The sequence below is a fragment of the Phaenicophaeus curvirostris genome, chromosome 8, assembly GCF_032191515.1.
Source record: "Phaenicophaeus curvirostris isolate KB17595 chromosome 8, BPBGC_Pcur_1.0, whole genome shotgun sequence".
NCBI lineage: Eukaryota > Metazoa > Chordata > Aves > Cuculiformes > Cuculidae > Phaenicophaeus > Phaenicophaeus curvirostris.
This window is the reverse complement of record NC_091399.1, coordinates 13,544,948-13,565,088: the sequence shown is the minus strand read 5'-3', so window position 1 is coordinate 13,565,088 and position 20,141 is coordinate 13,544,948. Positions and strand designations below refer to the sequence as shown.

At 42.3% G+C, this 20,141-nt stretch overlaps 1 protein-coding gene across 1 annotated transcript in view; it reads right to left on the bottom strand.

Annotated features, from left to right (window-relative positions):
* NEK7 (NIMA related kinase 7) overlaps positions 1-17,263 on the bottom strand; it is a 69,905-nt gene extending 52,642 nt beyond the window's left edge. Inside the window, exons 1-2 of the mRNA XM_069862547.1 lie at positions 17,205-17,263; positions 1,331-1,413 (exon numbers count right to left, since the gene is read on the bottom strand). Of these exons, the coding sequence (XP_069718648.1) occupies positions 1,331-1,387 (57 nt within the window). The 5' untranslated portion in view covers positions 1,388-1,413; positions 17,205-17,263. The remainder of the gene's footprint in view (positions 1-1,330; positions 1,414-17,204) is intronic.
* Positions 17,264-20,141: the final 2,878 nt, after the last annotated feature.

The window sequence follows — 20,141 nt, the reverse complement described above, 5'->3', positions numbered from 1 at the left end:
ATAGTGTAACACGGTACAGCACTGTGTTAGATTTATATAAAACGTTTTGAAGACATCCCCTACTGTGATGGCACTGAGTCGTCTTAACCCCTCTGCCTCCCTTCGCATGACAAGAGACAGAAAAAATCAGTGCTAGATGCATCTGGTAATTACAATACGTTACAGAATTGTTATAGTACTAGCATGCTTATTAATGTATTGTTATTCCGGTATTTCAATAATTAATGATAATTTATATAAAGTATGTATTACACGAATGTTAAGATAAGTTACTTGAGGTTAGGTTAGGGTAGGTTATACCAGATCAGGTGTATAGGTCAACTGACTTAAGGATGATATCAACTAACAGTGTTCTGGCCAGAACCACATACCATCATTAAGGGAGGCACAACAGTATTTTTTCTGTTTTGAAACTACAAATGTATTTTCTCAAAAGATCTGTATGCATAGCTACACACTGGCCTTATACCTCTAACAGTTTTGCACTGGGATCAATGCTATTAAATTCAGATCTTTTGTTATCACAATGCTATAATAAAAACACTGGTCCTAAGAAATGCTGCTTCTTGTAAATTTACTGAATTTCACAAGCTAGAATTCATCTTAGTGTGCCCTATCACCTATACAGTTAACAGGAAACTTGCAAAATTTAATCTCCAGCTTTGTAAAGAACAGTCCAGCTTTTACTTTGGAATAGTCACCACAGTATATATATTTAGGGTATTCCCCTATAGGGTCTTCCAATTCCTTCAAAGAATTAGCTCCTAAAAACATCAAAAAGCAATACCCCAATATTATCTCTTATCAGATAATCTTTATCCTTTGTTTCACACCATCAACACATACCCAAAGATTAAATTTCTTACGCATCTTCTTTCTGACAGAACTACAGCTACTGGGCATTTCTCTTGCCTAGTTTCAACAGGTAATAGTGTTAATTCATACAGTATCACCATCAAGATGCATACGAAGAGAAAGCTGAAGGTAACAGTCTGAAATAAACATGGCGATACAATTTTGAAACACAGGGTTTAAAAGATCAACTTTTCTCAGAAAAATAACTGGCTTCATCTTTGCTTCCTACTCCCACACCAGCTCCAAACCCTCAGCTCAAAGTTGATGAAGCAGTAGGAGGCAAAAGTTGAAAGTAATTACTTTCTATGAAATACAGGGTCTAATATCCAATTAATTCTAAGATCACCACAATACATTCTATCTGTTTACAGCTTCTTTGTCCCCACACGAAATAAGGCTTTCTAATTTCTGTATTTTTCTGTTTAAGCAGCAATAGCTTCCATTCATGAGTTACTGTTTTTAAAAAAAAAAGTACCTGCGGTTGAAAGGGTGGGGCAGTAGGCCCCTGCATGCCTTGGGACTGTTCATCCATTCTATCACGTAAAAGTCTCTTACGTCCTGAAAAGAAAAACACAGTTATTACTATGTAACTCAATCTGTACTTATGATCAAAGAACATCAGCAGAAGAACTGAAGAATTTTCTCATTTGCATGCTTAAGTTTACTAACACTGCTGTTAACTATTGCATTAACTATTCCAGCTCTGCACTGCTTTGGGAAGGAAGCTTTCTTATGTTTAAGTGTTCTATAAAATGAAATAAATCACTATACACATCTGAACTTATTATTAAAAGATGCGCACTAAACTACCTGAGCCAGACACACGGCTCTGTCTGATAAAAGCTGCCTCACCTCATCATTCTTTAGAAGCACTGACCACTTGTTTAAATACATAGATGTCTGCTGGCCAGTACCTTAGACCTACGGACACCATGGGAAACAGCAGGTCAGCAGGAGGGTGAACTGCTGCATGTGTACTGTTAACGCTGCATTAATTTATCTGTAGATTTCAGAAAGTATGCAAGAGTAGTTCCATCTAAACAGAAAAAAGCTAAACACATACACTCATTCCACTCTGACAAGCTAGCTAAGAAGGCTTTGAGATACCATACTAGGAGCACAGCTTCTATTCCCAGCTATGAACCTCTCATATCCCACCAATAAGACAAGAGTAAAGATATCTGACAAGTTCCCAAGATAAAGACTTAAGGCTTGGACCAACAATACAAGTTGAAGAACGTACGGAATCATTATTTGGAAGGACAGGAGTGACAAAAATGCAAATGCTCAAGAGGCTTTTCCCTCAACTAGGCAAATCTTTTCTTAGGCTACACAACATTTTGTGAGTGGAAGCAGGTGCAGCACCTAGTTTTATTGGTGCCTGCTGGGGCCACCTCTGTTCAGATAAAGACAGCTGAAAGTCCACTGGGAGCTTCAACTGCAAACAATGAAGTAAACTTTTATACAAATGAGAAGCAAGCCCTGACCAACTCTTTCATTCCACAAACATGAAGCATCTCTGCCTACTAACCTGTCAAACCTGCCAAGGCCTCCAGAGGAACAAGAGTCATGAGTCTGAGAAACTATTCATGCTTTTCAAATTGTTTTTTATTTATTTTCTTATTTCATGCTCCAAATCCCAGAAGTTCTAGAGATGGTTTAACATAAACCTATTTCTAATCATAGAATCATAGAACAACCAGGTTGGAAGAGACCCACAGGATCATCGAGTCCAACCATTCCTATCAAACACCAAACCATTCCCCTTAACACCTCGTCCACCCTTGCCTTAAACACCTCCAGGGAAGGTGAATCAACCACCTCCCTGGGTAGCCTGTTCCAGTGCCCAATGACCCTTTCTGTGAAAAGTTTTTTCCTAATGTCCAGCCTAAATCTCCCTTGGTAGAGCTTGAGGCCATTCCCTCTTGTCCTGTCCCCTGTCACTTGGGAGAAGAGGCCATCTCCCTCCTCTCTGCAATCTCCTTTCAGGTAGTTGTAGAGAGCAATGAGGTCTCCCCTCAGCCTCCTCTTCTCCAGGCTAAACAACCCCAGCTCTCTCAGCCGTTCCTCATCAGACCTGTTCTCCAGCCCCTTCACCAGCTTCGTTGCTCTTCTCTGGACTTGCTCCAGAGCCTCAACATCCTTCAATGATAAAGATTAAGAGATCAGAAAAATTTTCTTTGATAAATTTATTATCAAACATCTTCCAATACCACAAACATCCTTTTGCACACAAAGCTACTAATGTTTCACAAGCCTGTCTTCAGAACAAGTACGTGAAAAATTCCAAAACAGCATTTAAGTTCAGCACAAAAGCAAACAGTCTACCATCTCTGTTAAAACGCAAACAAATCTTCCCAGTAATTTCTTCAGGGATATTAAAAAAGGTTAGAAATAACTCTCAACAGAAAGCAGCAAGCCTTAGAAATATTTTTCAAAGACCACTGCAAAATATCTAAGAAACTAACAAATAGTTTGTGTTCACAGCACTGTTGCCATCTTGTGATGGCAATATCTTTGTGATAACATGGCCAACAGACAAAATAATCACAGAGCAGCTTGCAAGGTTTCCCAAGGTACTGTTCCTGTATACCAAACAGTGGCTTGGATGCACAAAATAGATCATGAACAATCTGCTTTCACTCCCCCATTTAAGCATTCATCCCATGCCAATCCAGTACTATTACCTATTCATAACACCAATCCATAGCCATCCTCCAGTGCAACTAAGAGTCCCTTCCTATCTGTCCTGGTTCTGAGCTCCCCAGTGGGCAACAAAGAACCATGCAACTACTCACTCATCCCTCCTCCTTCTGAGCTACAGTGGGGAGCAGAGTCAAAAGAAACTAAGACGAAACTCGTGGGTCGAGATAAGGACAGGGAGGAATCATTCACCAACTCCTGACAAAGACAAAACCATACTCTACTTGGGAGGGGGAGCAGATCAATCTAATTTATTACCAAACCCAAACAAAATTCTGAAAAACAAAACTAAATCCCCAAAAGAACACCTTTCCCCAATTCCTCTCTTCATTCCAGGCCTAACCTTACTCCCAAATTCTCTACCTCCTCCCCTCCAGTGGTGCAGGGGGAAAGGGAATGGGGGTTGTGGTCAGTTCATCACACTTTGCCTCTGTCATTCCTTCCTCCTCAGCTGGACTCCTCACCCTCTTTCCCTGCTCCAGCATAGGGGTTGTTCCTACTGGAGACAGTCCTCCACAAACTCCTCCAACATGAGTCCTCCCTGTGGGCTGCAGACCTCCACCTACTCTAGTGCTGGTTTCCATGGCCCCCATTATATACCTACACCTGTTCCAGTGTGGGATACTCCAGGGGCTGCACATGGACATCCATCAGAACTCCCCATGGGCTGCAGGGGGACAGCCTGCTAAACCACAGTCTCCTCCACGGGCTGCAGAGGAATCTTTGCTCGGGCATCTGGAGCACCTCTTCTCCCTCCTTGACCACTGACCCTGGTGTTCTCTGGGGCACTATTTTCCTTGCTTATCACGTCTATGGTAGTTGTTTTGCTTGCATCTGGTATCCGCAGGGCTGTTTCTCCCACATCTTACATCCCTCTCAGCTGCCAAGATAGGCCAAACTGGCCTGACTGGTCCACTGAGCCCCAGCAGCCCAACAACAGGCAGAGGTTGGGGGAAGCCTGTGCCTCCCCTGTTGCTGTTTTCCCCTTCTTAAATATGTAATGACAGAGGCATTACCACCTTTGCTGATGGGCTTGGGCTTGGCCTTGGCCAGAGGTGGGTCCACCTCAAAGCCAGCCAACAAAGTCATCTAGCAGGCACCAGCAGAAGCCACCAACGTAACACATATCCCCCCTCACTACCAAAACCCTGCCACCCAAACCCACAAAGCATACAGTCTGGGACTTTGTGTTCTTTTGTCTGAGTATTAGCTGTAATTAATCCAAAGATAAAAGATCCAAAAAAAGCAATTTCAGGCAGGTCAAGAGGAAGAAAAAATCAATTATCAAACTGAGGTGAGAGGCAGAGAAAAGGAGGCAGGAACTGCAAAGACATCCAAGACTGTCAAAATGAGCATGCTGAGAAAGGGTGAAACAGCTGGAGATACACGCTGCACACCACAGGCTAGGCAATCTTTTAGCCAGCCCTAGGACACCAACATGGACACTACTTGCAAGGTCTACAACTTCTCACTTAGAGCCTCCCCACCAAGGCAAGAAAACCCAATACATCAGCACTGAAAATTAAGCTGTTGTCCCAAAACTACACCTGAATTCTCCAGTTAAATTCAGAGGTTTGTGCAGTTGTGACAAATCACGGGGTACAAATGCATGGCCTTCTTAAAGAATCTTCTGCTACATTGACAAGAGTTCTCTTCTGAAGTGCTATTTTGGAGAGCCTTTGTAAGAATTTGAATGTTTTCAATAGCATCAATATTTCTACTGAAAGTCTCGCAGTATGTTTTTTAAATATGTTTACACATTGAATACTGTTGACCATATAGATGATTCCTAAGGGTCACAAACACTTGTTTCAAAAGCCCTGGGGAAAAGAAGTAAATACAAAGCTCTTTATTATCTATTGTAGACATTTATCCAAGATTAATGATATCTAAGCTGAAATGTTTCAATGATGTATGTTGATTCAGGAATTACACAATCCACTCCTCTTGTCTGTATGGTGAGAGGCACCGACTGGAAGTATTTGGGAATTTGTGTCTGTCCGTCTCTCCCTCTTAAATTTGGGGAAATAGTAGAAAGGAAGTCATTAGTGACCCAAAAGTCACCACCCAATACTTCCAAGGTGCCAAACATAACTTATGTTCTTAAATACTTTCATACTGATCATATAGGTGGAAATGACTTCTGCCTTCACCACACCACAATTCCAGGAACAATGGAATGCTCGCCAAATAATTTGTCTTGCAAAGATGACTTTCATAAATTTTAAGATTAAAATCATTTGCATTCAGGCCACATGTACACAACAGTGTTCATAGGAACACAAGTCAATTATGGTTACTAATACTTCACAGGTATGAGAAGATTTCTGGTTAAGCACTAATGCTCTCACTCTTTGTCTTTTTCAGTTGATCAGAACCGTAAGTGTCACCTATGCATACAGGATGCAGGATGAAGTACTTGGGAATATAACAAACAACATGACCAGTTTTTCATTTGGAATTACAATGGCACAGCAACTCCCTTAACTACCACTATGTAGTCCACGCACTGAGTCCAGCAGTATGGCAAAAGGAAGAAGTCCAGTCCTCACCAGTAAATTAGGTTACCAAACTGCAACTGCCTGCACTGGGAATTACATATGTAGAGATCATGCAAAGACACAAAGCAGCCCAAAATGCAAGGGCTCAACAGAAGCTCAGGTCCTGGCACTCAGCTTTCCAGGTCATTTACAACAGCCTCCTCTTGGAGAGGTGACATTACCCATGCCTCTCTTAGCGACATCAGAGCAGAGAACCTACTCCCGAACAGGAACCAGAGCTCACCACTGACATTTCACTGGAATATATTTTAAAATAACATTTTTAAAAGGATAAAAAAAAAAGATACATGTAGGAAAAACTTGAAATCCTTATGATCTTAGGTCTTGCAACTATGTCTTTACAAACATGATTACATTATTTCAGGAGGAAAAGCTTAAATGCATTGCCTAATGACATGAAACATGCTTTTTAAACAGTATTTTCATAGCTCCAAGTCCATAAACCATTGACATTGAAATACATTTCATGGTATTCAGGCAATAATGTTATTGCTTTCACAGATGGCAATTCTACAACAACAAGAAAATGCAATGTTATCCTGTAGAAAATATCATTAATAGTCTCAATGTTGTACGGTTTCCATTAACTACATGGTATACACTATTCTTTGTTAATTTTGGATCTTAAGTGAGGACATTCAGTAAACAATGTCACAGAAGAAATAGCTATACTTCTTAAAAAGTATATATTTAAAAGAATATTTAGAGCATTACAGTTCTACTGAGAATCTAAAAGTCTTTTTTCTGAGGAATACAGCTGTAACTACTCCGCATAATTACTAACACAGAAAAATACTAAGTTACACCATACACAATGTGCTGCTCAGGCATTTGGTCACTTTAGTTGCTGTTCACAAAGGACAGAATGTACTATGTTTACCTCTGGATTACACTAGCAACTAAGGCAGGTATTTTTAGTTTTTACTATAACCATTGTATTGTTGTAGTTAGGTTAGAGCCAAGGCCCTCCAGAAATAACTATCCACTTAACTCCATGCATGCTCCATACTTCCTGGTGTCAACAAGTCAGACTCTTCAGCATCTAACACACAATTTAAATTACTAATTTTAGATCCCTAAATTTTTCAACTATCTTTACTCCCTAAATTCAAAGATAAGGACCATCCTCAGCTGAGAAGAGAACTATATATTAATATCAGTTTCCATACAAGAATACAGGCTACAGTAACATCCCCACTTGCTAATACCACACATTGACTCTCCACCATGCAAAAGTACAATTTAAACTCAGGTAGAACACTCCAATAGTCACCTTGGTTGAAAATAAAGCAAAAACTATGCTTTGAAAAACAGGATTTAGATTTCCAAATGCCTTACTGAAAATCCAAAACAAAAAGTAACCCACAATTACCCATCCCACAAGGTGGGTATTAACCCCAGAAGGCTATGCTAGGGAGTCCAAGCGTACCCATTCTCTTCCAGCTCTGCTCTCTGACATAACAGCAGCTGTCAGCTGCCAGATGAAAGCCATACACCTTTTGGGAGGAAACAAACTTTAGACCATTTTTTCCCTTGCTAATGCAGCAATTACAGGTTGGTCCTGGAGCTTAATGTGAGTAGGTTAAGAAACAGGCATCCTAGAGCTTTACAGAACACACCATCTTAACAGTCATACTTCATCTCTTCTAGGGAAAAAGGGCCAGCTGTTTGGAGGGAACTGGCTTCCTCATCAAACCTGGCTCACACTTTGTCAGGTTGCTCTCTTCAGCACCCACTCAAACAACGGCAGCCATGGTACAGGTTGCAGTTTATGAATTTTCAAAGTGACTTTAAAAGCAAGGATATAGGACTCACTCGGGGAAGATCCTGGATGAAACCAGGCAATGTCGACAGCTGTAAAACAAGCATCACAACTATCACTCATGTTACATTAAACAACAGCACAGCTCTGTTTTTCAAAGTAATGGGAAGTCAGAAGTCATGCCCAACGAAGCAAACTAACCTGAAATTTAATCCTTAATAATTCTCTAACACTAAAATGTATTTTTTCCTGGTGTTCAGCATAAACCACTGAAGAACAGAAACACTTTTTTTGATGTCATAATTGAAACATTTTGCTTGCCAAGTGAAAGTCACTTCAGTTTCATACAGAATATTTTTAGTACATTCCCAAACACCAGGAAATACTTGGAAAACAACAGTCCACATACAGCGTTCCAAAAGCAGCTCTCAGAACTCTGACAAGTCCAAAGCCTTTACAGGCTTCCTGTATCTGAGTATCTCCAGAGAGCACAAGAAAACCAGCACCCTTAGCAGTTTAACTGAAAAACAGCTCTCCCACTTCCAAGTGGTTTTGTTGTGATCCCCACCCTTCCACCCCAGAATGTTACTAGGAAGATGAAACTCACTTTGGTTGTAGTTTAAGTGCTATAACGTATTTCAAGAAGTTATTCATCTACCTTCCCACCACTGGCATACTTCAGGTATCTTTAACACAAACGACAAGAGTTCAGCAACAGCAGAACTGAAAAAAAAAACAAACTTCCAAACAATAGGGGTGACAGCATCCTCTCAGTAAATTATTCCTGACTGGCATAGAGCATTAAGATGAAATCTGGTTAAATACACCCATATTACTAAGCCATCCATTCATAAAGTTACACACTCAGCTTAAAGACAGCATTAGAAATGAAATAATGCTGAAACATTTTCAATAATTAAAAATAATAGCAAATCAATGCCATTCCACTAAAGTTCATGTTCTATGACTGGTCATGCTCCTGCCCCACCCACATTGTCCATTTCTCAAAAACATTAAACTTTTTATTGGTCTGCGGTTAATCACAAATTACAAGAAACATACAATCCACAACATAACATAGTCAATAAAATATTACAGCAACTTACTTAATTTATAGTGTACTGCAATGCTGCTGATTATTTAAACTACTCATTTATCAAATGAACAAGCAATTACCACTCTAGTTTATTTTTCTCACTCTGTTAATAGCAAAATAAAGTAAACGCATTTAAGTTGACACTCATCTGAACCGTGCCAAGACAATCAAGACCTTAATTGGCAAGGGATAACACAAACTCAAGACAAAGACGAAGTTAATAATTAGAACAGTAAAATCTGTCATTTATCCCAATTACTATAAATACATACTTATATACGTTATATATATGCATAATGATATATAAATATGCACACATATATATACACCTATGCAGATTTATTTATAGATTGTGTACATATAACCTACATACATACACACAGAATATTTACCATTAGCTGACAGTGGTTAAAATTTGCTTCATATAAAAAAAAAAAAAAGCCTTCTAAAACATGCAAAATTCATATTAATTTGTAAAGTCCTCTGCAGAAGTATCCACAACAGAGAAAGTTGTATTTGCAACTTCTAAAGCACTGAAAGTGATTGAATATACATGCATATGCAGAAGTAGGATTAGCCTGAGTTTGAGAAACAGCTTCTAAAAGCCTGTATTTTTTTTTAATACCCTACCAGCTGAATATTCCCTGTGGGATGGCAGGACATTCCTCCCCTCTGTAGGGACAGCCTTGAATGTGCATAACACATTCTCAGCACTTGTTAATCTACCGATTAACCATCTATATGAAAATAACTAACACCGAATTTTTCAACAAACTTGTGTTCATACTCATGGGTGTTCAGTCAAAGTAGGCAAAAAGTACAGATAGTCAAGTTGGGTTAAAAATTGGTTTTAGCAAGAGCAGAAGTAACTATATGCAAATAAAATCTACATAAAAATAAGAGAATATGCTAAGAGTTCATATGCAATTTTCTCATGCATCTGTCCCAATTTATCAGGCATACATTCATTCCAACATTGAAAACGCAGGTGCCAGTCACCATCTTTGCCCAGCTACTAAGAGTTTGCTCTCTGTCAGGGCTGTCTGACAAGATGATGAGATTCCAAGCTCTCCTGCTTCACAAGCCTGCTTCCTTTCCTCTTGATTCATTTGCACACTTTAAGAAGTTGCATTTTGTTTACTTCCCCTTCTCCATTTCAATTATGTCACTCAATTCCACAGCTTATCTGGCAAATTGAGTGCTCCCAAAGGCACTTTGTGTACTTTGTGCTCCTTTTGAGCCAGCTGGCAAAGAGCCAAGCGACCACTAGCCCCAGAGGGCAACAAAGAACCACACAGCCTGTTGCACACTCCTCCTCCCCCTTCTGAGTCCCACTGGGGAGCAGAGTCAAGAGAAACTAAGACAAAACTCATGGGTCAAGATAAGGACAGTGAGGGATCACTCACCAACACTGTCACGGGCAAAACCAGACTCAGTGGGGGGGAGTGGAGGCTGGGATCAATTTAATTTATTACCAACCAAATAAGAACAAAATACTGAGAAACAAAACCATATTCCAAAAAGAACGCTTTTCCCCCATCCCTCTCTTCATCCCAAGCTTAACTCACTCCCAAACTCTCTACCTCCTCCCCTCCAGCAGTGTCGGAGGATAGGGAAAGGGGGGTGCAGTCAGTTCATCACATGTTGTTTCTGCTGCTCCTTTCTCCTCAGGAGTACTCTTCACTCTCTTCCCCTGCTCCAGCATGGGGTCCCTCCCACAGGAGACAGTCCTCCACAAACTCCTCGAATATGAGCCCTTCCTGTAGGCTGCAGACCTCCACTACTTTCTCCAGTGCTGGTTTTTATGGGGTCACAGCCTCCTTTGAACATCTCCACCTGCTCCAGTGTGGGGTCCTCTAGAGGCTGCAGGTGGACATTCATCAGGACTCCTTATGGGCTGCAGAGGAATCCCTGCTCTGGCATCTGAAGCACCTCCTCCCCAACCTTGTTCTTCATTTTCCTTGCACCTCATGTCCACATGGTTGTTTCTCTCTTGCACCTAGTGTCTGCAGGACTGTTTCCTCCTTGCCTCTCTTGGCTGCCAGGCTGGCCCAACTGGTCCACTGAGCCCTGGCAGCCCAGTCACAGGTGTGGAAGACCCTCATCATTTCACACACACACACATCTTAAATATTTAAGTTTTAAATACGTGACCACAGAGGCGTTACCACCATCACTGCTTGGCTTGGCCATGGCCAGAGGTGGGTTTGCCCCAGAGACAACCACTCCTGACTTCTCGCAGCCTTCAGCAGAAGCCACGCCTATAACTGGCCTCACTACCAAAATCCTTGCCACACAACCCCAACACATACATAAACTGACTCGTCCTTTTTTGAGCTGTCTGTCGTTTCACAGGAACTGAAGAAGAAAAAGGAACTGAAACTGCTCAGGCAGCAGGCTTCTACATTTTCATCTAATTTCTATTAACCTGCAAAGAAAGATAACACTTTTCTTCATACTGAGTAGCTGATTATAAATACCCTGCAAAGCTTTTCACTGTGACGTGATCATGATCCACGTATGGCACCTAACTACAACACTATTAAGAAAGCAAATCCTCTGCCCACACCACATTCTGTTGTGCTGCAACCTCTGCAAGGATTCAGTTTTAAGAGAGCATGGACCAATTATGTGATGTTGCCGCTTTCCCTGCCTTCAGCCATGCCTTCCAGACCCTCACCCTCCCAGTGGCATTCCTGTGGCTACCTAGACTCCTGGTAAGGTAATTGAAGTTAGCTGAAAACTAACCTTGGCAAAAAGTCTTCCAGTCCAGTTCCCCAAACATTCCATTGCAGAGACAAGGACAGAATTGTACTGGCAAAAGACAGAGGGGAAGACACAGTGGGTAGGGCAGCCCTAGCTTAAATCTATCATCAAAGCACATCTCTGACATGAAATTATACAAGTCAATCTATTACCTCAGTGACAACCAAAGGTCTTGCTTGCTCTCCCTTTCTCTGCTACATGACCCTGCGTAGCCATCTCGAACTCTCAGGACCTTTTGCTGAGCTGATTTAATTCCCTAATGCAGTTGGGTTTATGTTCAGCAAGCAGTGAACTGAATCAACACACACTGGAGTCTATGCAATGCCAGAGAAAAAAGTAAGTAAAAGTTCAAAGATGCAAGACGCAGGAAGGGGACTGTAAAACGAACAGAAAACCTCTGTTCTGGCAACAGCATGCTAGTGGATTAGCTCACCACGCTTCATTTTACTTCACCCTTAGGTAGAGACGCTAAGAAGTACTTAAACTCAAAATAGCTATGACAGCAACACGTGAGCCAGCATAGAGAGAAGGCAATTTGTCAAACACCAAGCCAAGATTTTTGTCAACAAAATACTGTACGGGGAAAGCAGAAACAGAAAACAAAGCAAATGGAAGGAGAATAAACCTGAGTAACAAGCCAAACTGGAGATAAAAAAAAAAAAGCAAATCTTTTCAGAGAAAGAAAGCCAAGACATGATTTGGAAACCCTTACAGCTCTACAACCTCACAACTCTAGTAGGCAGAGAGGAGAACAGGAGACCCTTCCCTAACAAAGGGGTAGTTTTAAATACACCTGTAAAAATACCTCATTCATAAAGAGATGCAGAAGAGACTTACTATAAGCGTAAGCAGTTGAGATTCGCACAGGAGTTTAAAAAGATGCAGGACAAATTAAAAGGCTAAAAGCACTGTCTCATAAACCTGCTATTGCTAGGCACAGGGGAAAACACACCGAGTTTGGAAGGCTGGCTGCATTACTGTGCCACAACCATAGCTGATAACGTCCACATTGCTACAGGTGAAGTAGAATATATTTAACAATAAATTCCACATAATCCTTAAAGAAAAATCTGAATATCTTAGAAACCAGTGCAAGATAACACCTTGTGATACCATATTGCTGGTGCTAGATGCACATTTGTAAACTGAAAACAATATATCTGCAGCAAATAGTTTAAAATCTGTGCTACCCCAGAGATGATGGAATGAATGACACACTATACTGAAAAGAAACACCACTCGTATTTAATAGGCTTTCTATGATCCTCTGACTAGCATTACCTTTGAATCCTGAAACCATGCACGACACTAGAAAGTAATCCAGGATCCATGGGTCCAGAGGCAAAGCAGCTGGCAGCCAGCACACTCACTTCAGAAGCAGGCAGAGACTGAAGTCCACTACTGTTCCTATGTTTTACATTAAACCACCGCTGGCTAGAACAGGCAATATCCATTCTTGATTTTGGAGTATCTTCAATGACTAATAGTACATTAAGTGCTCAGTTTGCAGGCTGCTGGGTGCTCCTCTTCTGAAGTCCTACTTATCTCCATTAACTTCACAAGCAGCCTACACACCTAACGCAGCTCTGAATTTCACTCATTTCCAAGTACTGGAAGTTCACTGCTGCAAAGACAGATCCTTTTTTTGGATCCGAGAGGACAAAAAGGGTAGATAGGACAAGCCTCTACAGGACAGAATGTTATGCATTTTCCCACCACAAGTTTTTACTTATTTTAGAATTAACTTTAAGTTCATATACAATGTTTTTGCCTTTCAGCTTTTAAGGAATCGATACCTTTGTAAAACTTTATACACTGACAACAGAAGATTAAAATGAACTGAAAAAGACTGGTTCACCATCACTTCACAGCACCCAAATCAAATGTCTCCCAAAGATTTTAGCAAGGACTTCTTCCACAAGCTTTACATGTACTTTTATGACATTTTAAACTAATTAATCTGGTCCAATGAAGATCTAGCTATCAAATAAGACAGGAATAACTTTGCTATAAATCATTCCAAGCAGATTAAAGCAGAGAGGTTTGTATGCAAACTCCCAAATGCCAGATGATTCAAATACTCAATTTACTTTGTCACCTATAATCAACAGCGAGAAGACACTAATATCACAAGATTAACCTCATGCAATTAGATTTTTATGTGATGGTTCATAGTATTTTCTTACAAATTCCTCTTTTTAATGCCTTGTTTAAAATTTTATAACAAATTCCCCTACATAAGTATGTGTTCTGTTTGCCCAACAGGGAATAATGACACTTCAAATATACTGCGTATTTTCTAGCTACAGAAATTGTGACTGAATCACTCTTATGTTTCACATGCCAGAGACAAACGCACAGGATTATTTCCAATTAATTTTAATAACATTGCTTCTCTTCAACTTTTTTAACTAACCTGACAACAAGAATCCTTTTAATACTTACTGAAAAAGGAAACAAGTAGCAATGTACTTCACTCTAATGTCAATTTCCTTCCCATGTGGCCACACGAGTGTCAAATGGTGATAAATACAGCAAACCAGTGCTCTGAAGGCTGTTCTCATCACCATTTTAGTATTTTGGCCAGTTATTTTCATCTCTCTTGCAAAGCACATGGAACATAGCTAAACCAAACACATTTTCTTGGAAATTAGTCAGTTAACTCCTATGACTATGCATCGTATTAACCTGCACAAGATAATCCTCCCCTTCCACACCATGCCTAAGCACTACTCCTCAGGAATCAGCAGGGATTTTTGGTAAAGCCCCAAACAATGAACAAAAGTCCCTCAGAGGTAGAGAAGTTACCGCAGTTTGACTTTTCCCAGGAGACTCTTCAAGGTAACGTGAACTCATCCATTCAGCACAGAACATTGTTTGGAACAATGTCAAACTTCAGAAGGCAAAAAGACATCGATGATTATAAAACTGAACGTAGGACTAGTATAACCGACAGATATTGTACCAAGTTTACTAAACATGACTGTTTTTTGCACACTCACACAAATGGCCTCACCAAACTGTCCTTGTGGACCAATATACTGGACTGGCTAGGTTTTATGTACATGAACTCAACTCTTTTGTACAAGAAGTGCCATATACCCCACCCATGCCTTTATCCACAATTCAGAAGCTACCACAGGTCACACTAAAATGAATAACGTTTTTCTTGTGCTCTGTTTTTCATTTGAGTTGCTCATATGCTCACAAGCCTTCAGACAAACCCTAAAATGTTAGGTTTTTTCCTTTGGAAGCAAGTTTCTATGACAGGCGTGAGATTCTACGTGTCTATTCCTTGTAGACCCCAGATTACACTGTAGCAAGACAGTCAAAAAAGTTTGCAAGGATTCCTTGATTTGTTCTCATATTATTTTCCTACTCCAATGACTAACTGGTAGGTTGAATAGAAGACATCTATAATAAAGGCAGTAACTCTGCCCTTACAGTGAAAATCTCTAAGTGTTCTTTAAGAAACCATCTACCTAAACACCACATATTTATAAATATAATACCATGTTTTGAAATTAAAGAACAAGTGTTCTCAAAAAATGTTCTTTCTTCCAGCATTAAAATAGAAAAGCAAACAAACCTGGAGGGCTTTAAGTTCTTACTTTACAGCTGTCCCCAGACTGCTTGTAAGTTTCCTTTTCCACCACATGAAACAGTTTTCCTTCCTCTGCCCAAGTTTTTCACAGCCATGAACTAATGACTGTTTCCTACTTAATTTTGTACCTCTCAAGACAGCTCCAGTTGAGAATTTCAAATACAGGCATTTAGACAGCACTTCAACACTGAAATGTTTTCTAGATAGCCTTGAAAGTAAAACATTTTTAGACTTCTTTCTTCCTGATTTAGCAGAGATGCAAATATCCACTTGACATCTAATCATCCGAAGTCTCTACCTTACAAATTAAGATATCATTCACTGTAGTTACTGCATCTCAAGTTTGCGATACAACTTTACATAGGAAATCTATCCAGTACCTGCAGCAAAATTCTTACATGTGACCATTCCCAAGAGGTGATGCTGTCATTGCGCTCTGGGCAAACAGTGCTATCTGCCACCCCAAAGGTGGCAGAAAAAAAATTACTGTTCAGTCAGTGCAAGAAGTGAAAAAAAATTAAGAAACTTGTTTTCCAGTATCAAGAGTCAAATATTTGAGTAATGTAATGCACACAGATCTCATCATTTTTTATCAGAAGTAGGTTTAACATCCTGAGTGGTTTCAGCATTCAGCACCTGTGAGCGGGGCCGGGGCTGCAGCACAGGCACCCACCTGGTGATAATGAAAATACCGGCAAACAAACTCTCCCAAGACTCGTTTTGGAATGTTAGAAAGCAAGCAGCCTTTAATCAGGTCTGAGCAATGCAAGGGAGTGACCTCCATCAATTGCATGCAACAAAACCACTGCTGGTTACAGACTATATTACAGAATATATTTCCCAATTAGATGCATACATATAAATTTTTTCAGAAATCTCTTGCATATTCCATTACTTTCCAAGGACTAATTTTAATGTAATTATGAACCCCACAACAGTCAAATCTCTTGCTAATTTGGAGCTGGCTCCAGCTCTCTGCCTGAACTTGCATTTGAGATTACAAACAGGTGATTACAGAAGACCCACCTGTTCAGCACAGACCACACCTCACACAGGAGGTAACATCGGAAAAAACACGCTATAATAAACATGCTACCAGAGGGGCGTTCTGTCTAACTTTCAAGATACACAGTTACAAGGATGAACTTTATTTTAGCTTAAATCAGAATGTACCACTTTTTATAACAGTGACTTCTCGTCTCGCTGGGCCGTGGCTGCTGCAGGGAACTCAGCAGACGGGGCCATCCCCCTCGGCTGCCCCGGCCAGCAGAGAAGCTGGGCTGGAAAAGACCTTAGAGGTCACTGAGACCAACTGCACCTGTCCACTACTAAACCGTATCCTTCAGTATTTCCTCTTCCTTTCTTTCAAACACCTCCAGAGACGGGGACTCAACCACCTCCCAGGGCAGCCCGTTCCAGTGCCCGATAACGCTTTCGGTGATTAAGTTTTTCCTCCTGTCCGATCTGAGCCTCTCCTGACGCAACTTGAGGCCGTCGCCTCCCGTCCTACCACCCGTCACTTGGCAGGAGACTCACACCCACCTCGCTACACCCTCCTTTGAGGTAGTTGTAGAGAGCGATACGGCCTCCCCTCAGCCTCCTTTTCCGCAGGCTAAGCAGCCCCGGTTCCCTCTCTCTCCCTCCCTCCCTCCAGCCCCTCCGCCGCCGCCGCCACAACCCCCGCCGCCCGCCCGCAGCGCTCGGTCCCGGCGGGCGGAGCGGCGGCCGCCGCGCCCAATGGCGCCGCGCGCGCGGCCCCGGCGGCCAATGGCGAGGGGCGGCGGGCGGGACCCCCAGCGGCCCGAGCGGCGGGGGCCGCGGCGGGGACGGCGCCGGGACCCCGCCCGCCCCGCTCACCGGGAAGCCTGGCCGCGCCTTCTCCCGCCGCGGGGGCCCGGGGCCGGCCTCCCTCTCCCGCCCGGCTTCTCGGGCCGCGGGGCCGGGCCGGAGCGGGGCGGGGCGCCTAGCGGGGCTCCCGGCGGGCGGCTCGGGCTCCCGCAGCGGCCCCGACCTCCTCTCCGCCCCCTGCCGGGCCCGGCCGCATCCCGGCATCCCCGAGGAGCGGGGCGGGACGGCGCCGGCCCCGCCCCCGCCGGCGACGCCGGGCGCGGCCCCGAGGCTGGCGGCCCCGAGCAGGGCGGCCCGGGCACAGCGGGGCCGAGCGGGAGCGGGGCGGCTGCGCCGGGAGCCGCTGAACGGCAGCGGCCCGGGCGATGGACTTGGCGTTTGGGGTATAAATCATGACGCTCCCGTCCAGAACACACTGGGTATCGACAGAGAGTAACAGCTGGGAAACTTCATAGAATCATAGAATAACCAGGTTGGAAGAGACCCACCGGATCATCGAGTCCAACCATTCCTATCAAACACTAAACCATGTCCCTCAGCGCCTCGTCCACCCGTGTCCCAAACACCTCCAGGGAAGGTGACCCAACCACCTCCCTGGGCAGCCTGTTCCAGTGCCCAGTGATCCCCCCTGTGAAGAATTTTTTCCCAATGTCCAGCCCAAACCTCCCCCGGCGGAGCCCGAGGCCATTCCCTCTTGTCCTGTCCCCTGTCACTTGGGAGAAGAGGCCAGCACACCCCTCTCCACAACTCCCCCCCGCCACCCCAGGTAGCTGCAGAGAGCAACGAGGTCTCCCCTCAGCCTCCTCTTCTCCAGGCTAAACAACCCCAGCTCTCTCAGCCGCTCCTCGTAAGACCTGCTCTCCAGCCCTCTCACCAGCTTTGTTGCTCTTCTCTGGACTCGTTCCAGAGCCTCAACATCCTTCTTGTGGTATTGTTTTTGCTATTGGAGGAAGGAATAAATCGGTATGTTGAGGGAATGAGTTAGCTCGAGCGGTAATAAGAATAATAAAATCTAGGCCAGCTTGCAGTTACAAAGAATGTGGTTGTAACAGCAATTTAGCTTGTTTACCTGTTGAAACGAGGAACAAATCAAGTATTGAAAGGACGGTCCCGCAGCAGAACAAAGAACAGAGCTGAGTGGACACAAGGAGGAAGGGGATAAGATTAAAGACCATCAGTCTCCTCAACACACAGATTAACTGTGGTGTGCATACAAGAGTGGCCGAAAAGCAATGGACTTGTAACATGTTTCTGGAAATCTGTACTAGTATGTATGTTTAACCTGTGTTTCCTGGGATCTACATGGATATGTATGTTAAACCAGTACAGAAGTCATGTAACCAGTCTCAATAGTTGGACACATCAGGTGGGTTGCCCCGTTTGTACCCCAGTGATGTTTATTAAAAGAATACCTGCTTAATAATCAACTGGGCATTGATTATTGAGTTTGGCTTTTCGTGGCATCACTATATTTGGAGAAATAAAAGTGGCAGGAACAAGAAATACCAGATTCTCAATGAGTCCTGTGCCACCAGCTTCTATCTTCACAACAGCACTGGGGTTAAGTAGGTAAAAAATAACTGAATCACAGAATACTACTTTTTCTCAGATTCCTCAAAGTTTAGCTTGTGTTCAGGATGAGGAAAAGCAGTTAACTTCCCAGAACGGAGATCTTAAGAACCAACAATGGAGGGAAAGTATGAAAGCTGACCACAGTAGGATTATAGATTGTTGTGAACAAATAGCTTCTTCTTCAGGTGGCGAAACCCTCAGTAAAAGACCAATGTCTGGCATTCCAGTGAGAAAAACAGTGTTTTAAAACTGTCTTGGATCAGATGTACTTCATTTTTTCCAAAGCAAGGTCTCATTTTGGTTCTCATAAGGATTGGGTTGGGTTTTTTTTTCCTTATACCAGATGAAGTTATACTTGGTTTAAGTCTCTTGTAGAATAAATAGGAAATGGGACAGTCTGTCTGGGAAAAGTCTATTCACTTCCCTCTGTACACAATCATATTTTCTTCTGAGGCAAACAACTTCTCAGCTTTGAAGAATCTGCACTGTATTCAGTGATACAAAGTTTGCAGGGAAATTACTTTTTTGCTGGCATTCATTTTTCTGACATTAACGTGTTTATTAACCATCCTCTACACTTCCTCTTTATTATAGCGTGTGGTTGTTTGGTGCCACTAGCTGCATACAGTGACGAGGTGACCTCTCTGGCTGCGGAATCACACATACGCAATAATCTTCCCCTTTGAAGTGCATTTTGTATTTCTTTAAAAAGTACAGTACAAAAGAATAAATTGGAAATGTGATTAAGAGATGTGTATTTTTTTTCATGGATAGATATCTTGCAAGAGCAGTTTATTGAAGGAGAATTCCCTGGATTCTTTTCTTGTAAAAATTTCAATAGTTTAGGTTCCCCCACATGTCTGACAGTGAATACTTGATACACCTGCCATATAATGTTAAGAAGTCACTCAAAAGATTTATAATCAGCCGTTCTACTGAATGTTTTCCATTCCCAAAAGTCCCTTTAGTCCCAACCAGAAACTGAGCTGTGGGAGACTGTCACGTGTCTGCAGAACCTTTGATGGAGAAAGAAGGGATTAATATTTGGTGTGTAGCTGACCACAAAATACCGAGTCTTATTAGGTATAGTTTTTACAAGTAAAGGCAATTACTACTATAATATCCAGCTATTGCTCTTTTCTAGATTCTCTCAGATGGAAAATGAGCAGTTCACAGTCACCAGGGGAGGCCTATGTAGCATTTGAAGCTTTCTCTACATTCATGCATTAAAAGAGAATAAACCAGAGCTTACTTGCCTTTCTTTCCAGTAGGTTTCTCACTGTCTTCCTTTGCTTAAACTGACTGTATTGGGCTTTTTTTCATCTTTCATCCTATTTTTATACTCGCTGCACTTAACTTTCATTCTTTTTCCTT